Here is a 20,567-nt window from a genome sequence, read left to right on the forward strand (position 1 = left end):
CATTTCCCTCAAATGCTCCTCAGTATACATTATGAGGAGTGTGACTAGTGCTGTGTGGTGGCTGTGCTTTCAACACCTTTCACTTTAACCACTTTCCAAAGCAACACGTCCAGAGGTTATGGCCTCATGGTGACAGGCGCAGAGGATGGAAGTAGGTCTCTGGTCCCCATGGGATAACGCTTAAAGATGAGATGACTTTACCTTTGGCCATGATACAGTTTCCCAAAATGCAATGCCAAAGCTGTTTGTTACAGGGACATTTATATACTGTATATATATTTCACTTTTATTGTATTTTTCTTTGGTTGATTATTTTCTCTTTTAATGTATTGTACGCATTTTATTTCTACAAGCACCTTGTAACTAACTAAGGAAAGTACTATATCAATATTATTATTATTATTAATACAGGTGACCTTTTTGATTGAGAAATATTACTCTGCCTGCCGCACTACTCAGAGCACTTTGCTCTATCTGTGCTGTATCACACAGATCTGTGAATGCAGGTTACATGCTCGACATCCCACCATTACATACCATCATTCTGACATACCGCTATTCCGACATGCAAACGTCCCACCATTCCGACAAGGCTTTCAATATCAGGAAATGTGCGTTACTCAACAGGTGACTCCCTTCTTTAAGACATGCTAATAGAGGAATACCAACATGGTTGTGTGTAATTACGCAGCAGAGCAGACAGGGACTAGTCTGCCTGTCTAGCCTCTACCTGCTCTTTTTACTAAACTTAACCAACTCCTTTCTTCATTGCTTAAGCCCAACCAGTGCAAAATCTTTTGGGGAAAAAATACGCTATTAAAGGAATTGTCGGAAAGGCGTGATGTTTAAAAAAAGAAAAAAATACCGTCATTCCGACCATAGGAGGCAAAAATTGTCAGAATGACAGGACATTTGATTAAGTGTTGCCATTTAGACAATTAGAGGCCTACTGTATGTCGGACTGGTGGGATGTTGGAATGGTGGTTGCCCCCCGTTAATGCATGCATTTCTTCTGAAGCTTCAACACAGTAACACACACAGTCAAGTCTGAAGCAACCACATGTCATGCTGTTAGGAGATCTGTGTTGGCAGAGTTATTGTTCGGGAAAAAAATCTGGTCCGCGCAAGCACACATGAACACATTGTGTTATTCAAATACATCAGTGCTAATGTAAATTCCACATTATCTCTTATTCTAGTTTATTGTAGAACCTCAGTAACAGCCTGTGTCCTGATGACCCTGAATGTTCATCAGGGTAAACAACAGATTATTTTCAAAGCTATAATGGACATGGTATGATGTCCGTGCTATAGGGGATTGATTTATTTCTGATGTAAAATTCTGTAAAAGTCTAACCACCACCAATAACTCACACTGACTCACTCTTTCTGGAGCTTGTCCTCGTCATAGTTTTTGCGAGTGAAATGCAGACGATGAGCCTTTTCTTAACGGGACCTCATTATGACTTTTTACTGCGTCGGGCTCCTCGGCAGCTCTGTGTGACAGTAGCTCCAAGCTACATCTTCCCAGCACTTCTCTTCTCCAGCTGATACTCTTAATGTGTGGACCCGCTATGATTAATTGCCACTTTTACTACTTGAAGACTGCGCAAAGAGTGAATGACCGTCTTCTAATTTATGAGTTACCGCGACCATCCATGTGTAGTCATCATTCACCATTATACAGGTCTACAGTTTATGGGGGAAGGCTACTTTATTCTGAGAAGTCCAGGACGTCCAACGCTGCAGTCCCGCTCATTATTTTTTTTAAATGGGTTATTATTTTTTTGTCTAAAAAGCAGATAAAAACTCATTTTAATTAGCACTGGTCTATCAGAGGCAGTACAGGCTGAACAGCCAGATAGTGCACTAAATGAGTGTGCAGTTAATATTGAATTGAATTCCTTTAAATGCTCTGCATATGATCTCATTTTCAGACTCTCTGCTCCCTCTCAAATACAGAATGACTCCTGTCATACTCAAAATAAGGAGCATTTTCCTCTACAATGCATCATTGGTAACAATATTATACATTTTTCTTTCCTATAGTCATGTAGGCATCTCTGCTATTTATTTATTTATTACATTTTTAATTTTTTCCCCCTGTAAAGCGACTTTAGGTTTCTTAAAAGCTGCTACATAATTATTATTGTTAATTTTGAATAATTAAGATATTATTTGTATCCTTTCTGTGTGTCCTGAGCTTCCTAATACCAAACGCCATTATGCATTAACATTATTGTTCTACAGTATGTAAACCTGATTGCTTTTTCAAATAGCTGAGGGACAGTCATCGGCTCCCAGGATTTGCAAGTCAAAAAGGCGAAGCCTCTGCGTAAAAGTGCTGTATAATTCAGAGACCTGCATGATACAGCTTAAATGAAAGTCTCTTTGTCATGAATTATACAAAGTCTTCTATCTCCCTAACTTCCGTAATGACCGAGTGAAAAGCTGGAGAGTTGTTTCAGGAGCTGCTTTAGGATGACTGCGGGGATAAGTGGATGAATGTTGCATGGATTCCAACGTCTTGTCTGATCAGTTCTGTCTGCCACCGGGCACAGCTTCTCTCTCTCTCTCTCTCTCTCTGAGAATCAGTTAAAGGACAATTCCGGGCAAATTCAACTCGGGGGTGTATTTTCCTAACATTTTAGGTCTAAAAGAAGGAATATGAAGATTTTCAGTTTAATTGCTCCTGTTTTGCGGTAGTTGTGTCTGTCCCCGCATCGCCATGGCAGAAATGAATGGGAGTGGATGCAAGTTCCGCTGCTTAGGCTGTTTACATCCCTCAAAGCCGCATTTTTTTTTCCACAGACAGCGTCAGATGGCGACTCAAACATGCACCGAGAAGTTTATTTACTTCAAGCAAGCCGACATGATTGTAAAACTAGATCTAATTCAAAGTCTCCCAGAGTCTCGCGCGAGACCCAAGTTGCCGTGCTCGGTGTGTTCAGGTGCAGTTGGAGCTTCCGTTTGTGTCATAAACACAGGAATATCAACTCTTGATTTGCTTCAAGTGTACATTTCTTTCCACAGACAGCGTCAGGTGGCGACTCAAACATGCGCCGAGAAGGTTTTTTTTACTTGAAGCAAGTCAAGAGTTGATATTCCTGTGTTTATGACACAAACGGTAGCTTTCCCACTGTCCGTGAACACACCGAGCACGGCAACTTGGGTCTCGCGCGAGACTCTGGGAGACTTTGAATTAGATCTAGTTTTACAAACATGTCGGCTTGCTTGAAGTAAATAAACTCCTCGGTGCATGTTTGAGTAACCATCTGACGCTGTCTGTGGAAAAAAATTGTGGCTTTGAGGGATGTAAACAGCCTAAGCAGAGAAACTTGCATCCACTCCCATTCATTGCTGCCGTGGCGATGCGGGGACAGACACAACTACCGCAAAACAGGAGCGATTACAGTAAACTGAAAATCTTCAGATTCCTTCTTTTAGACCTAAAATGATAGGCAAATACACCCCTGAGTTGAATCTGCCTGGAATTGTCCTTTAATTAGTCACTTTTCTGTGTTTCTGTGCTTGATGACACAGAGTTACATGGTGATAATGTTTCAGGTGTAAGATAACGCCGGCTTTAGCCTACTATATATACCATGTAGCCCTTTGCTGTGTGGGTCCATGTGCACGGCGCAGCCAGATTGGGATATCAGCAGCTGGTATCAGTCATGACCTTTAAAAGGTCTCCTCTCTCTGTCTACAGCGCCGCGCTCTATGCTTTCAACTCTCTGACAATTTAATGACAGAGAGAGCGGTCTGGGACTGATCTGCCACAACAGCTTTGCACTAGAGGAATCTGAGGTCTCTGTGTGGGAGGTGCACAATCACCCCAAGTGACTACAGCAGCAGCCTAAATGAAATGAACTGAGGAGGACACAACACATTTGGTCATCAGTTTGCTCTGCTCAATTAGGGTTTTTTTTTTAGGTTTAGCAGTGTTAGTGCAGAGGCAGACATAAAAAGGTTACATGCCACTAGTAGCAACTAATGAGAATTTCAGATTCTCCACAGTGACATGTCTCTTTATCTTACCAGCTCCACTCCACTGTACCCACCCCTTTTTTCATTAGGTAGAAGTACCTGAGCTGTGTCTCAATTTGAATACTTCCATGAGTGTACTGTCATGTAGTATACTATGTACACTATGTACTTACTTCTGTAGTGCGCAAATTTCGACAGTTAGTGTGTTGTCTTAAACCGAATACTGTCGTTGTGCACTTACTGGAACTAACAACGCAACGGTTGCCAATGTCTTCTTCTTTTTTGGAAGCCCATCAACACATCTACCCGCTTGTTTTGTTTGTAATTTCAATTAGCGATAAAGAATGCCTTACTTGTACACTGAGGTACTTGAGGTGGAGATTACGCCATGTCAGTGGGCTCTTACTGGCAGAAAACATTGTTAATCTACTAGGGATGTGCACGGTTACCCGAGTACCCGAGTACCCGGGTACCCGATCTGCTATCCGGTTATGAATTTATTATCCGGTTAACCCAGGATTAAAAAAAACGGCACATTAGAGCGCAGTCTAGTGTCGGATCAAACTACATGATCATGCCATAGTTCGGCTTTTTGTAGTGTTTAACAGTTTCTGATCAAGCAACGTGATTTTCTGCTGTGTAAAAGTGTTTTTGGATCAAGCCTCGGACTTTCAAACCTTTTACAATAATCTGTGGTGGTTCTCCCAGCGTAAACCGTCGGGACGGAGACGACAGGTGTCATCAGGTCTGTTAGAAAATCTGCTTTCAGTTTACAAACATTCTGAAACCTTCCCAGGTATTTCCTGAAACGATGCGAGGCAGAGAGGACCGAAGGCACCGAAATGTAGTGTGGACTAATAAATAAGCACCGCTAATGATTTAAAAAAAAAGAAAAAAAGTTTTCTCCTCCGAGGCAGCCGCGGCATAAATGCGCTGCGCTCAGAGCGCATGCAGCGCATTTATTCCCCGGCATAAAGATGCACATCTGCCCCATATGTGCATCTTAAACTCCATCTCTACTCTTATTATCCACCTGATATTTAGTCTGACGACGCTGTGTGTCAGTAATGCGACTGTCTGACGGACAGAGCGCATTTATGCACCGGCTGCACTCTGTCTGTCGGACATGATGTCATTTTATTTTTTATTACAGTATTCGGTTACCCGGATACGACAAGGTTAGGATACTCGGTTAGAAAATTATTCGAAATGCCCATCCCTATAATCTACATCTTGGAAGTGTCCATCGTTCCACACTAAACTTTTTGACCGTTATGAGTGCACCATCTGGTATAGTGCACTGCATTTTACTTGCCAGTGTGAAAGCACTCAAAATAGATAGTGTCAGTATGGAAGTATTCAAATTGAGATACAGCACTGGAGTCTTGTACTGGGTACCTTTCTGGGCTGAGGCTCTAAAACAGGTAAAGAGGTACTGAAAGGTGATGTGAAAACACTGCAGACCTCTCTCCAGAATAGTATCTGATACCAAAGCTGAGTTGAGGTTTTGACTGAGAAGAATATAGTACTGTAAATTGAATATCTCAATGATGTAATTATTAGGGGTGTAACGGTACACACAAGTCACGGTTCGGTACGTACCTCGGTTTGGGGGTCATGGCTCGGTACGGGTTCAGTAAAACAGACACTGATTAAATGTAAAACTAAAAACCATCTTCTGTTATTAAAGTAAAAAATACATGGAATAAAACATAAAACATAAAACATGTGCATTAAGAGTGTAATAATCCCATTCATTCATTCTAGAGGAAAAGAAACACCCTGGTAGAACTTGACAACTGGCAACTATTATAAAAAACAAGAAACTAGCATCAATGTTGTTTTACACAGTTAATGTGTGTAGCTGCTTTGGTGATGTTTTTGGTCCTGTCTGTGTTCATGTCAAGAGTTGTTGCACACAACTTGTCTTTTTCCTTGCACCAGTGACATATCAGAGTGATGCCGTCTTATATGCGTTAACATGTTTGATGCGTTTCTAGCGACGCACCGCACATCCCTGAAACATCGCTGACGGTCCAGTCGACCACTCACTTACCGTCGCCGTTGTGTAATTCACTGAGAAGCCAAAGTGTTCCCACACGGGTGATGTAAATGAGGCAGACGGCTCCTTTTACAGTCTATGCTCTAACTCCACACCATGGATGTATTATCTATGATTATGCTCCACACTCTCATCACTTATCTTCTCTGTCTGCTATGACAATTGCTGCTTGGAGTGAGGACTCAACTTTTTTTTTAAATATTCATTTAGACGTTTTTGTCGTATGACTGTGTGAACCGAACCGTGACGGCACAGGACAAATACAAATACTGTTACACCCCTAGTAATTATGTTATGTGTTCACAGCAGTGATCTGGTATATGAACTAGATTTCCCTCAGGTTGCCAGGTCTGCTCACCTGTCAGACCGCATTGGCAAAGACTCATTGTGTATACATCTAATCTCACTCTGCTGCCCCTGTGGATTGAACCAGAGTGGGTCGGTGTTGAACCGGAGACAACAGTTGAAAGAGTTTTTAAAAAAAAAATCTCCTGCTTTGAACTTGGTGTGGATATCAAAGTCAATTTTCTTGTGGAGACAGCAGCTGCATCCCGCCGAGCTCGTGATGACATCCCAGCGTCTGAGCCGTCCTTCGTCAAACGGACACCTAGAGTTGAAGGTCCGGTATGAATCTGGCTGGTCTGCACTGGCCTCGGTCCAGCTCCCCAGCTTAAAGGGATAGTTCACCCAAAATCCAAATTTCACTCATTATCTACTCACCCTCATGTCAACTAAGAGCTGTCCTCCGTTCCTTCTCTGAGTTACGGGGGGGTCAGCGCAGCAGTATTTGTCCATGTAATGGTTGTCAATGGATACCAACATTCTTCGTCCAAAGAGACACACCATAAAACATCCAAATACCTCCATAGTGCTCGTCTGTAATGTCCCTCTTGTATTGAAGCCCCGACATGAGAAATTGTTCCGAAAAAAATAAAATAAGTCTATATTAAGCTTGTTTGTAGCGGAAGCTCCCAGTGTCTCAGTTCACTGCTCTTCCTGTGTCAGTGCAAATCTCGCATGATTTGCACTGACCAGCAGAACAATTTCTCATGTCGGGGCTTCAACACAAGAGGGACATTACAGACGAGCAGTATGGAGGTATTTGGATGTTTTTTGGTGTGTCTTTTTGGACGAAGAAAGTTGGTATCCATTGACAACCATTATATGGACAAATACTGCTGCGCGGACCCCCCCGTAACTCAGAGAAGGCACGGAGGACTCTGAAACTTCTCACAGCTCTTAGTCGACATGAGGGTGAGTAAGATAATGAGTGAAATTTTAATTTTGGGTGAACTATCCCTTTAACGCCCTCCCTGACGAATTACAACTGACCTTTTTACAGCTGCAACTTCTGCTGGGCACTGGCTGCTGTGACCTCCCTTTCATCTCTGCACTCCTTCCCTCCCACTGTTTCATCATCATGCCTTTTTCTATTTTTTCTTCCACCTCCTCCTGCCTCGGGGCTTCTGGCTCTGTTGCCGCTCGCCTCGTCCTATACTTGCTGGCGGCTGGAGTCAAAGACGGACAGTAAACAGTGTTGACTAGGTGCGAGGAACACGCTGGCTTCCTGCTAATTTGATCGACAACGCGCGGCGCGCTGCATCGTTCCCTCTGTGACTCCTCCGTCCTGCGTCTCTCCTTCGACAAAGTGGCATTGCGGCTCCTGTAATGAGCTCATGGTGCTGTGCCGAGAAAGCTTTCGCTCTAATGATGTTGACAACAGCTGTTCTGATCAGATATTGATGATTGAATTGTGCCGAGACCCCCCCCCCCCCCCCCACACACACACACACACACACACACACACCACACACACCACCCCGTGTTGGTTTGTGATTGCCATGCCTCCCCTTATCCAATTACACTGGGTGAAAATTAATATTTTTTTCAGCATCTCATTTAGAAGAGTCAACCTCATGCAATTACAGCGATGTATCTAACAGTAAAATCCATTAGTTTAATGAATTGATCAGTGAGGAGAGGGACGTGTTCGTTCAGTGAGCAGCAGTTGCTCTTTGAAGAACTGAGCTCTTCCCTCAGCAGGAAGGTTCCTGCTTTCTTTCCTGTGCTGCTGGGTGACAGATGCTGACATACAGCACAGGAAGAAGAAAGTGAAGCTGTCAAGTAAAGAACTGAAGGATTAGTCTAGTATATTATTACTTGGTTCTTACTTTCAGTGTTGCATGTAGCATATTTCACCGGGAAAGCACTTAAAGAGACATTGTGTAACTTCTCCTGTTATCTTTTCACGGAAATCGATTATTTTATTCAAAAGTATGTTTTTCATTAATCAGTAATCCCCCCCATCAACAAAGTGAAGTGTTCCTTTCAGCTCTGAATGAGCCGTTCATATCATTCATATCTCCATGGAGCGGGTAAGCTCGGTGCTGGCTGCCATGTGGTGTCGCCATGTTTTTACGTTCAGTGGCAGCGTGACGGTTGGAAACCACGGAAACTGTCGGCTCATGGTACAGACACACCAACTCCGTCAACCGACGTTCAGTCAACGGATTCCATTCATGTCTATGTGGAGCAGGAGCTCCGGCCAGGCGGGGCAGATGGATACAGCAGGAGGAGTTGACGGCCCCGTCGCCGTATGTGAATTTGCATAAAGTTCGATAGATTGAACTTTATGCAAATGAGGTCCGTCCAACGCAATGCGGCCGGCTCCAGAAACTTCGTTCAAACTATCAAACTAGGCGGTGTTGATCAAATATAAATCCAGATTCTGTTACTGCACTACACATTTCCCGCCTCAAATGTTTTCAGAAACATACTTTAGTGTGTTGTTTAACTGTAAAATGAGATCGTTTGTGACCCGGCCGCCATGTTGGAAACGGCAGAGCGAAACTCAAGCTCGGCACTACGTCACATAAACGTCACATAGTCCTGCCCACTCGCTGGAGCGCTCGCCGGTCCGATGTGGCCGGAACCGTCGCCGCCGGAGTTGGTGTGTCTGTACCATCAGGTCGAGGTGGCGTCTGTGAAAAGTCACCGCGGTAACGCAGTGAGGAGGAATGGAGCGTTACACTGATGCTGCATTCAGGTGCAGTCGGGCAGACGGCCGTCGGTAACAAACCAGATGTCATTTTAGTCACAGAAGTCGAGAGAAAGCCGGTAAAACGTGGGTCAGGTAAACAATACGACATCGCCATGACAACATATTGTGACGTGTATTGTTTTGCCTCGTGCTGACGGACCACTTGTTTACATAGAGGCTTGTTAATGCCGTTACGTGCAGCGGCTGTCGTCCGTCTGCCGTCTGCCCAATTTCACGTGAATGCAGCATGAAAAATACGATCGAGTTGCTTGCCACCATGACACCAGTGTGTGGGAGCATTGCTGGGTCAGTGTCATAAGTGGGAGAGTTGTGGATGAAGGTGAAGCTGTTTGTCTCACAGTAACGTCAGCGTGTCACACAGCTGCAGCAGCACAGTAGTGTGACCTACAGCGTCGCTAGAGATTAGACTGCATTGATTGCATTCGAAGTTGTTTGTCCAAGAAGAAGTGCCAGGCCACAGAGTCGGAGAGAACAATTTGTCAAACAAGCTTAATTAGAATTATATATCTGTCTATTAAACATTACATGACTTTGAAGGTGGTGAGATGGTTCTCTGTGTGTGTGTGTGTGTGTGTGTGTGTGTGTGTGTGTGTGTGTGTGTGTGTCCATCAGACTCAACAATCATACTTATTTAAGGTACATCAACAGCACAAGGTCAGGCAGTCGTCCCCAGCTCAGCTGTGTGTTCTCCGTATGCTGCCTTTCCGTTACTACGGGAACGGACATGTGTGAAAAACATAATCTCTTTCCACATGGAATTGTCTTTGGGGGAGGTGTTGGGGGAGATAAAATGCACTAATATATTTGTAATATTTACCTCTGGGACCCAGCAGCAGCATGGTTTTAATGCTGACATGTCCTCAGATTTACAGCAATTAGTTTGGTAGATATAGTGTTATCACAACAGAATGGGCAAAAACCACAGAGGTAAATACTAAGCCCTGTTAGAGATGTCCTCTCTGTAGCGGTGCACTCTGCAATAACGGTAAAATAAGGTGACTTCACATGCAGACAAACGTTAGGGTCAGTGGTCGTATCCTCAACAATGGAGGCGACTAAAAGCTTCCCCGGCCTCCGGCACAATGACGCATTATTTTGACATACTAGGGGAAATAAACACACAAATTGTTGATTTGTGGTCTCTATCTGTTTATTCCACATTGCGAAGCCGCAGCAATTTGGTCTGAAACTGAGGCAAAATGTAAAAACTGAACAATGGAGGAACTCACATTGAACCCTGTGGGGGGAAGAAAAAAAAATCAAATCTAGGTTAGGAGTTGTTGTTGAATTTATTCTATTTTTTGGAGGCTTTTGCTGATGCATCTCCTCGTTGCTGTTTGCCGCTGTTGCCACTGACGCGTTTGCTTCTTAACTGAATTTAGAGTGATTAATCATTCATTTGCAGCATCTGTGCACCCTTGCTAAAAAAACAGGCGGCGGGCCCAACGCTGGCACGAGCAGATAGAGAGCTCGGAAAGCCGCTCATTTATGTTGTTTGTCCTGTAGAGTCTGAACAGAAAAACGCCGCTGCTCTTGACTGATTACAAGACTGAGGAGGAAGAGCGCCGCCGCTGATTTATTTATATTTTCACCCTCTTCCTCTGCAATCTGTCCGTGCACACACGGGGACTCCTGACATGTCTTACCCCTCGTCCTGTCATCCCGTCCCGTCGGTCTGGACGCCACAGTCCCCCGCTACAAGGTCACACCGTGTCCTGCAAAGGTGATGCTTATTAATAATGAAGGTGAAAAGAAAGCGTGGGAATTTTAAAAATGAATGATAACCAGTGATTCTCCTCATTAAATCCCACAAAACCAGCATGGTATTGAGGTTATCCTGCAGTGTCAGTTTTCATTACAACAGAGGAAATATCAGTCATAGTGGAGCTGGTGTATATGAGCTGCAAATCTCCCAGTAACAGTGCATCATATGTCACCACCAGCAGGTTTACCAAGACAATTTTAAATTATGAAATGTCCCACTCACCAGACCTAAAACCCAAACCTCTAAATTGAAAAAAAAAAAAAAAAAAAAAACTGATACTGGAAAATTGTTGTCAGACTTTAAAAAAAAAGAAAAAGAAAAATCAAATATTAATATGGTTATTGGCCTCAAAAATCCAGCATCTTATATATATTTCATGAAATAAAAGTTAACATTGCTCCATTCAAGCACTCCTCCTTTCCTTGAAGACTGTGCTGTAATATTCCTCATATTTATTATGTGCCATATACCTGCAGCTTCAGGCACAAAACTGTGGTGAAGTGGCTCCATCCAACACAAGTCATTATTTATTTACACATCATCAGAGGATGACATGGGAAATAAGCTGTGTATGTTGCAGCTTACAGAAGTTACAGCACTGAATGACACAGGCTTTTTATTTCTCCTTCAGTGATCCAATACAACTTCTTTGATATTGATTCCAGTGCTACAGATACCAAGTATTGAACCAGTGTGAAAAACATAAACAGCTGTGTACTGCTAAGCCTGCATGGGTGTGATGGCTGTTATTGCAGTTTGGTATGACCGAGCATTGATGCTATTGCTATAGAATATTTATGTTGTTACATTGAAAACTGCTTATTGTAATCACAGCATGGGACAGAATCAATCCAGATCAACCTTGTTGTCCTACCAGGTGGGGAAATTGTCTTCCTGTTGTCCTCCTGGGTCAAATTGACCCAATCTTTTCCCTTCCTCCATCCTCCCTTATTTCCTTCCTTCCTTCCTTCCTTCCTTCCTTCCTTCCTTCCTTCCTTCCTTCGTCCTTCCTTCGTCCTTCCTTCTTCTTCCTTCCACTTTTGATCCAATTGACCTGATCTGTTCCCTCCCTCCATCTTTCTTTGCTTCATTTTCCCCTTCCTTCTTTCCACAATCCTATTTGCCTTCCTTCCTCTCTCCTATCTTTCCCTTTGTCCTTCCTTCCTTCCTTCCTTCCTTTCGTCCTTCCTTCCTCCCTCTTATCTTTCCCTTTGTCCTTCCTCCCTTCCTTCTTTCCCTTTGTCCTTCCTTCCTTCCTCTATCCCTTCGTCCTTCCTTCCTTCCTTTCTTTCGTCCTTCCTTTCTTCCTTTCTTTCGTCCTTCCTTCCTTCCTTTCTTCCGTCCTTCCTTCCTTCCTTCCTTCCTTTCGTCCTTCCTTTTGTCCTTCCTTCCTCCCTCCTATCTTTCCTTTTGTCCTTCCTCCCTTCCTTCTTTCTCTTTGTCCTTCCTTCCTTCCTCTATCCCTTCGTCCTTCCTTCCTTCCTTCCTTGACTCAGTAGGACAACAGGAGGGTTAAGTTAACCTCCTGTGCTGCAGCTATTAAAAAATAAATACATAGAAACAAAAAACATAAAACAACAATCTCAATATGGAGCAATAGAAAATGTAATACAGAATATTGAGTACGCAGCAGTTCTTATAGATAGATTTAAAAAAACACACACCTACATTCATTGCACACAAACACAGTTTCTCAACTGAAGCACCAGCTTTGACGCTTCCATTTAAAAGCCTAACAGATGCAGTGATGGATGGATTTTTAAATCTGTTTAACCTACAGAGCGGGCCCCTGAACCTTCTACCAGAGGGCAGCAGCTAAGCTCTGTATGCAGAACATGAGATGAGTCGCCACAGATCCTAATCTGTAAATACAGTAGTTTGCTGCTTACATTAGTCAAGTGACCTGCTTACACAGTTGATTTGCTGGTTTTTTTGTCGTCGTTGTTTTTTCATGCATGACAACATGTAGAAAAATAATGTAAATGTGTTTTAACACTAATGTAGCTGTCGGATGCTGAGGCTCTGTCCCTCGCTCGTCTTAACTCGTGTGAATTTCGCTCACTGACTTAAAGGGATAGTTCAACATTTTGGCAAATTCGCCCATTGCCATAATCCCTATAGTTTTAGGGTTAGGTTCGTTAACTTTAATTGTCTGTGCAAGCTGTTTTGAGACCAGCCGGCCAGAGAGTGACCTGAACATTCACCACGAATTGAAATAATAATGGAACATTACAAGATTGTTTTTGAGGCAAATGCAAAGCTGATGTTGTGCCGAAAAGAGACACCTTGCCGAAAAAGTGACTGCCCCGACAGGACCGCGCATCAGCGGCTTTGCATTTACCCATGCATTTACCTTGAAAACAACTCAGTCTCGTAACATTCCGTTATTATCTCATAGCGTGGTGAATGTGCAGGTCACAACTTGTCCACTAGAGTGTTTTGGAGTTGTTGGATTGCGTATTTGATGAGTTTGATGAGGGAAAGCCCGGAAATACCATGAGCCTCTGTGACGTTAGCTGAGCAGCTCATATCTCTGCCCGGCCGGTCTCAAAACAGCTTGCACAGACAATTAAAGGCAACAAACCTACCCCTAAGTGTATAGGGAATTTTCCAAAATGTTGAACTATCCCTTTAAGTCACTATGATTGGCTGTGAGGCCTCTATTGACCTCTGCTCTAAAACCCTTCCCTTTGTCCAAATGGACTAACTGTCAATAATTTTGAGCTCATCCCATACTCTGGGTCCGGATCTGGGTCTGGACCGCTATTAGTGACTACAGCCAGAAATCACATTTTGCAGCTCTATATAGTTCCATTAAGCAACTCACAATGTAGGCTATTATTAGCAGTAAGGAGGAACTGGTATCCAGGAAGATTGCTGCTTTATATGGCTGTGAAACTTTACATTGCATTAAAATCATGTGGCATTGAATCAGTGCATAGACCTGCACTGCACTCACCAGTTTTATTCAGACAGTTGAGGCAAATCTGGCACTCTGTGAAAAATCTGTTGGCGCATACACATCCAGAAGTCAAGTGGAATTAATCAGAAAAAAGTTATGTGAATCTAAAAGTGGGAAAAAAAAAAAACCCAATAAAACTTCCTGCTGCACTTCAGTTTCTGGAGAAGAGAACTCTAACAGGTTGGAGAGTTTTTGCTGTCAGTACACCCACATGACCCCCGGCTCTCATCTGTCCTGCTGCTCCTAATGAAGACGTGCCTGAGTAAATGAGGATGAGTTGAGCCTGACTGCCTCCAAAATATGAAATGTGAGCCCCTAATGGAAGCCTGGCTGAATTAGTAATAGAAAAGAAAAAGAGCAGAGAAAGCAGTGGCCTCAGCTGTGCCTGTGGAAAAGGAAATAGAAGCTTTTTGCATCGTCTCCTCCTTAAATCCCACCTCCACCGACACACACCGCTTTCACTCATGTATTTTAATGAATTTCCAGGAAAAAAAAAAAAAACTCTTGTCAGCTTGATCCGTTGTTGTGGTTATTTATTCATTGTCGTCAAATATGATTTTTTTTTTTTTTGGTTTCGTGGCTGAGGTTTCGCTGAGATGTTTGATATTAAATGGTTTTTCTGGCTCATTGCTTGCAGAAGCTGCTCGGCATCTGTCACTAACTCAAACGCTTGATGCGATGAAATATTGATTAACAGCGACGAAAGGATGAAATGAGATTATTGTTTACTTGCTTCATCACATCTCGGTTGCTTTGATTTCTCTCCCTGCAGACGCACAAAGCAGGGGCCACAGCGCGTCGTCCTGGCAGCAAGAAATCCAATGTCTTTTTTGCGGACATCAGTTTTTTTTTAATGTAAATTTCTTTTCAGTTAGTGAATGCAGTCCACTGTGTCTTCTGTGTCTATTGAAACATCTCTTCTCTCATTTTGTTAACAGGAGCAGCGTTGTGTGTCCAATTCTCGGCCAGTAACCGGTGAATTTGTCTCTGTCTCCCTCCAGATGAAGTCAACAGAGGTGGACCAAGGGCTTTTCACAGACAGCTACTGCAAAGTGTGCAGCGCTCAGCTCATCTCCGAGTCCCAGAGGGTCGCCCATTATGAGGTGAGCACCCGCCCCTCACACCACCTGACACTGCTCCGATACACAACACTCTGGTGGAGTTAATGAAGGACTCCGGGGTCACGCTGCTCTGGCTCCCAGAGACACGATCTATGCACCTGTGCCCTGCGCCTTCCATAAACACACAGCACACACCTTAGTTCACCCTATTATTTTTTCATGTTACCACACTGGAGATACTATGAAGCATTAAGAGCCCGGTGTGTAATTGCTGCTTCTGTTTCGAGTGGTGTTGATGCATATTTTCTCAAAAAAACCTGGCTATTTACAGTGCCGTGTGTGGCAGTTTAACCCCCGATACGTCAGTCTGACTCATTGATGCAATTGTATTTGTATCGCAAAATGTGTTCCTGTAGCCTATAAACATATAGTTGAAAGCAGCAGCTACTCCAGCTGAGCTAGCAGCAGATTTAAAGAGGAACTATGCAGGATTCCTACCTTAATTAAACAGCTTCAGAGTAATTATGATGGTTAAATAAATGACTTTATAATATTATCCACTGCTCCATGGATTGCTTTCTCACCAGCTTTGTTGAAAACAAATGCACATGGCCGGGGGGAGGGTTAGCAAAACAGAGGAAAAGCGACCAGACTTGCATAGTTCCCCTTTAATTTCACAAGAATAATCGAGTCCACACAGCACACACAGAAAGCTGCCAGAATACACATGTTTTTGTGCCTGTGTGCTGTGTTAGCACGAATTAGGCTACATATCAGTTTTACCTGAGAATGCTCAGCAGATTGGCTCGATGTTAGCTTAGCACAAGGGCAAAGAGGGCCTCCTCCAAAGAAGAAAAAGTCTCTCATTTCAAAAAATCAGATCTGTATCTGTTTTTGAACCACATATGAAAGTGGCATAAATCTGATTTGAAAAGATCAGATTTGACGTGTTTTTTGCTCTTGTGAAAAAATCACATCTTAGTCACATGAGGGGAAAATAAACTGATTCAGGTCACTTGGTGGTCCTGCTGTGAACAAAGTCTATGCATGTCTGATTTTTTCTTTTGAACTGACTGAAGTAACAGGCTTTGGTATACAGTAGGAAATTTTAACAACTGTGGTGCATGTGTTTATGCTGCCTGAGTGCACTGTCACTATCAAGAGTTTCAACCTAACTGTTAGACTTAGACTTAGACTTATGCCCTATTCGCACGGGATTAGTATTACCTGGGGACGTCTGGTTATTTGTAAATTACCCCCCCACGTCTGTGTTTCTTGCGGTGCATTCGCACGGGATAAGTGATGTCTGTATTTTTACTCGAATTTACTGACATTAAGGCTCCGATATGACGTCAAAGCTGTGCACGTAGTAACATCCGCTGCTGCATGGACCGCGGAACGCATCTGGACAAGGGGGGGGCATAACTTCAAGTCAAGCGGGGAGAGGGGGGGGTAACTTGTACCGGGGGTTATTGTTACCAAGGATACGGAAATAAAAGTAGCGAAGCTCCGGACAGAGTTGCGGTGATTGTATCCAGTTTATGAAACATTATAAAAACACATGAGTCACAACAACAGATTTTCCGGGATCGATCAAATCCATTGGATCATCACGCTGATTATCCATACGAGAGGTGGGCTGCCGGTTCTCATAGCCCCGACTTCTGCAAATAGTTTTTTTTGTTTTTTTTGGAGGGTGTGTGTGTGTGTGCGCCGAGGGGACCCGTCTAGAGAGACACGCGTCTATATGGGACAGGCTTTTATTTAATTTAGAACAAACCTTTATATGCTCAGCAAAGATGGAAATATAGGCTATAGTCTAATATAATAAAATGGTTCTGTTGTTTGGCCACTGTTTAAAAGAGTCAGAATATAAGGAAAGAATCGGATCCAGAGCAGCATCATTTACACTTTACAAGTTTAATCAGCACCAATTAAACTTCTTCTAAATAAACTCAAACTCAATAACTCGGGTCAGGTCGGACCATACGCATCCCGTATTGATAAACAATGCACTTGATAGGCTCACGAATTCAAATCGAAATGCAGCACTCAGTGACAGTTTTTATTTTATCGGCAGCAGTGAAGGTGTGTGTGGTGGTGACTTGGCTCTTAAAAACACAGATACAACAAAAAATGCCCCTCAATTACTGAGATGCAGATTCGCACGGGACTAGTTTTACCACGGGACGTCGGTCTTTGGTGAAATATAGTAGGTAATTTGCGGGGGAATTTTTACTTACTTTTTTACTGACATGGCGCATTCGCACGGGATTAAGATCACAGACGTCCTCCGCAATTATTACAAATTACCTGAGGTCCCCAGGTAATACTAATCCCGTGCGAATAGGGCTTTAGAAGACTTTATTATCCCCCTGGGGGGCAATTTGACGTGCAGCCAGCAAAGCACACAAAAATAGGGTACAAACCAGGGAAACAAAAAAACAACAACAGCACACATTCAATCATATGACTCACAGCAATCCACTCCAGCAACTGCTTGCGGCTGTGCTCCAACCAGTGACAGCTAATGGAAAACGTTGTAGTTGTAGTCAGAGTGCTGCGGTGGTGCTTGCATTTTACATCAGCTGCTTCATTCATGCTCGACAGTCAGTTTCATTCATCAGCTGTTAGTAAATGGTATCTAGTGTTCATATTCTACTTGTTCAGAGGGGGGATCAGTTGTCTCTGTGTCCCTGTATCCCTGTGTGTTGAGTATCCTGGTTCCCTGTCCTGCGGTTTCTCCCCTCCCCTACGTAGCTCTGCCCCAAGATGTAGGATTGTATCATCAGAACAGACATGTCCTGTGGTTTTCTGCCTCCTTTCATATTTAACAGAGGAACAATACCTGACAGTAATTATTTCAGCTATCAGGATGATAGAGGCTAAAAACAGTACTATTTCCATGAAGAGTGGGAAACACCGTTTTTTAAGAATGAATAAATGACGAATGAAGAATGAAAAAATTAATGTTACAAAACATGAGTAGCTCTTGGCCATTTTAATTTTGTAAAAGGTTGGAGACCCTTGGAGTGAGAACGTAGACACAGGAAGGTTTGATCTGCCCAGATATCAAGAGAGCTCTACTTTGCTTATTTCAGATGTTGATTTTGCTTGTGCACATGCTACTTTATAAGAAATACTTGGTCAAATAAGCAGCTTAGCTCAAACTAGAAATATCTGCCTTAGTTTTTGACAGTCCTGCTTCCAACGCTATGTATGGTACTCCAGGATTCTTTTGTGACTCGACTGAGACCACTTATTCTGAAGGGTCTCGGAGTAGTTGTTTTGGTTTGCGCCTGAGTATGATTACTGTGCTCAGATATTTGAAAAAACAAAACAAATTGTTCCAAGAGGAAAAATGAACCAGTGCAGATTTGAAATTATCCTCAGAGAGCTCTCTCAAACAACAGTATAATCATCCTCTCACCAAAAGGCGCCTACAATATGTAACCATTTTAATACAAACCATCTGATTTAGCTTGACATACAATAGCCATACTTGTGACATGATCAACCAACCAAAGGACAATGTGAATGAAACGGCCTGTCTGAGGCTCGTCAGGTAGCCAACTTTTCTCTCACTCACTGTCACTTTGAGTTAGAAGTGCGTCTGTGCGTCGGCTGCTGGTGGACATCTGCAGTAACAGGAGTTGAAAGGACTCATATGAAGACTTGGGTCCACTCTCAGGTATTACCAAAGGGCAGCTAGCTGGTTGTTGTTCCCGGTAAAGACTTGGAAGGAAACAATTTGAAACCTTGTGTCAGTTTAGCATTTTTATTGATTCTGTGTTGTTGTTCCTCCTCCTGCCGGAGACCAGGGAGTTGCCGAGGTGAAATCTCATCAACGAGAAATAAAGTTCCATTAATTCTATTTGACAGTGTCACGTTGTTTTGAAGTTTGCATTACTTTGTCTTTGAGTCAACTTTTTTTTTTTTTTTTGTTCTTCTGCAGCACCTAACAAGACAAACTTTTTTTTTTATTTCTGCAGGGCGCAGCGCTCGCCGTGCCGCAGTGGAACGCTATTTAAAGCGCTATTTAAGGGAGTTGTAACTGTCCACGGGTAACAGGAGAACTGCTTTGTTCTTCAGGGCGTCGCAGGAGCCAGGAAGTGGCTGTACCAATCCAAATCAAATATTCATTTTGTTATTGTATGTGGTGAATGCTGAATACAGCACTTGGCCTGTTGCCTCCTGGAGATGGGGCGTATTTAGAATTTCTTTTAGCACAGTTAGGGTCTAATGCATCGTGACATGTTTGGGTCATAGTGACGACAGCTAGAACAAAAAAAAAAAAAACAGATGGGAGAGAAAAAGAAAAGGATGTGCAAACTTAATTCTGTTTCAGACAGAGGAGGCTGCTTTGCAGTGAAGATGAATAGTTTCGGTTTTGTTTACAGATATTTGTCTGTAATTATTCCCTTTGTGCCGAACACTCACTGACAACAAAATCAGACTGCCTTGTTCAACATCGACGCTACGATATAAATCTCATCTTTGGACAAAGATTGTTTTTTTTTCAGTGATTGCTAAATTGTGATGCGTGAACTGAATGACATTCAGTGGGTAGAATCTGAGCTGTCATTATAAACATACAGATTTGTCGGAGGATTCAGAACAGAACATTATGAGAACATTTCCATCAGAACTGTTTGGGCTGAACTGAACGGATGATGATTATGAGGCCGCTGTGCCGGACAGACAAATGAAAAGAATGAAAAGAGACAGACACAGAGAATGAAAGTCTCAGTGGAACTGAAATGACTTGCATGATGGAAGATTAATGACATCAAACTTTCAAACAATGTAATCAGAAGAGACTGCGGCCAGGTTGGTGGAGGTGCATGGTTATTTTCATTTCACCGACTCAGGTCATGTAGAATGATCACTTAGGGATGTCACCATGATCGATTCTCTTGGTACGATTATATAATTACATTACTAATTATATACACAAAATATTTTACGTATCTTACCCAGTTACGGTGCATTTACCGTTAACTGTTTTTGCGGCATGTTTTACAGGCTGGCGAGCCGTCAATAACATAATATGTTTGTTTAGAGGGAATGAGTCTTCCTCTGTCATACGTTACCACTCAGGCACGTCTCTGTGTGCTGATCTGTCTATATGGTTCCATCATAATCTTTTTTGGAAAGTGACGGTATTTAGAAATCTTTATGATTAATTAAAGCAGAAGTAAGCGATCCGGTCGTTTTGGCTAATGCTGCGTTCCAGGCAGGCTTTTGAAACCGTAAGTTACAGCTTCATGTCACGACTTACGACTTTGTAGCGTTCCAGGCAACCCACTTGTGTTTTTCCGACCTGTTTTACCTGTGAAAGTCACTATAACGGCCACTTGTAACATCCGACCTGTGAACTCGCACCAGATCGAACTGGTACGACTTCACAGGTCGGAAAAACACGAGTAACGGGCTGCCCTGAACGCACCATAACTTCCTGTCAGCCGATGGAATTACAGTAGCAGCCCCCGCCCTCGTCATGGATCTATTGGTCCTCGTCCCTACGTCACCACATTCACGCGCATCCCTTGGCTGCACACACAGCCCTTCATGCCGTTCTCTCTCCTCGTTGGATAAAAATTGTAGGATACGAGAAAAGTTTTCTCCTCGGCTCAGAGCAGAGTGACTGAGAGACCCGTGTTTCG

General features: G+C 43.1%; 1 protein-coding gene across 1 annotated transcript in view; it reads left to right on the forward strand.

Moving 5' to 3' along the window:
- The window catches only part of zmat4a (zinc finger, matrin-type 4a), a gene marked incomplete at its 3' end in the record, with an annotated part of 174,445 nt that overhangs the window by 13,408 nt on the left and 140,470 nt on the right, over positions 1-20,567 (forward strand). The window contains exon 2 of the mRNA XM_083978641.1: positions 14,842-14,943. Coding sequence (XP_083834767.1) covers positions 14,842-14,943 — 102 coding nt within the window. The remainder of the gene's footprint in view (positions 1-14,841; positions 14,944-20,567) is intronic.

This window comes from Trachurus trachurus, assembly GCF_905171665.1.
Source record: "Trachurus trachurus genome assembly, chromosome: 9".
NCBI classification, from domain to species: domain Eukaryota; kingdom Metazoa; phylum Chordata; class Actinopteri; order Carangiformes; family Carangidae; genus Trachurus; species Trachurus trachurus.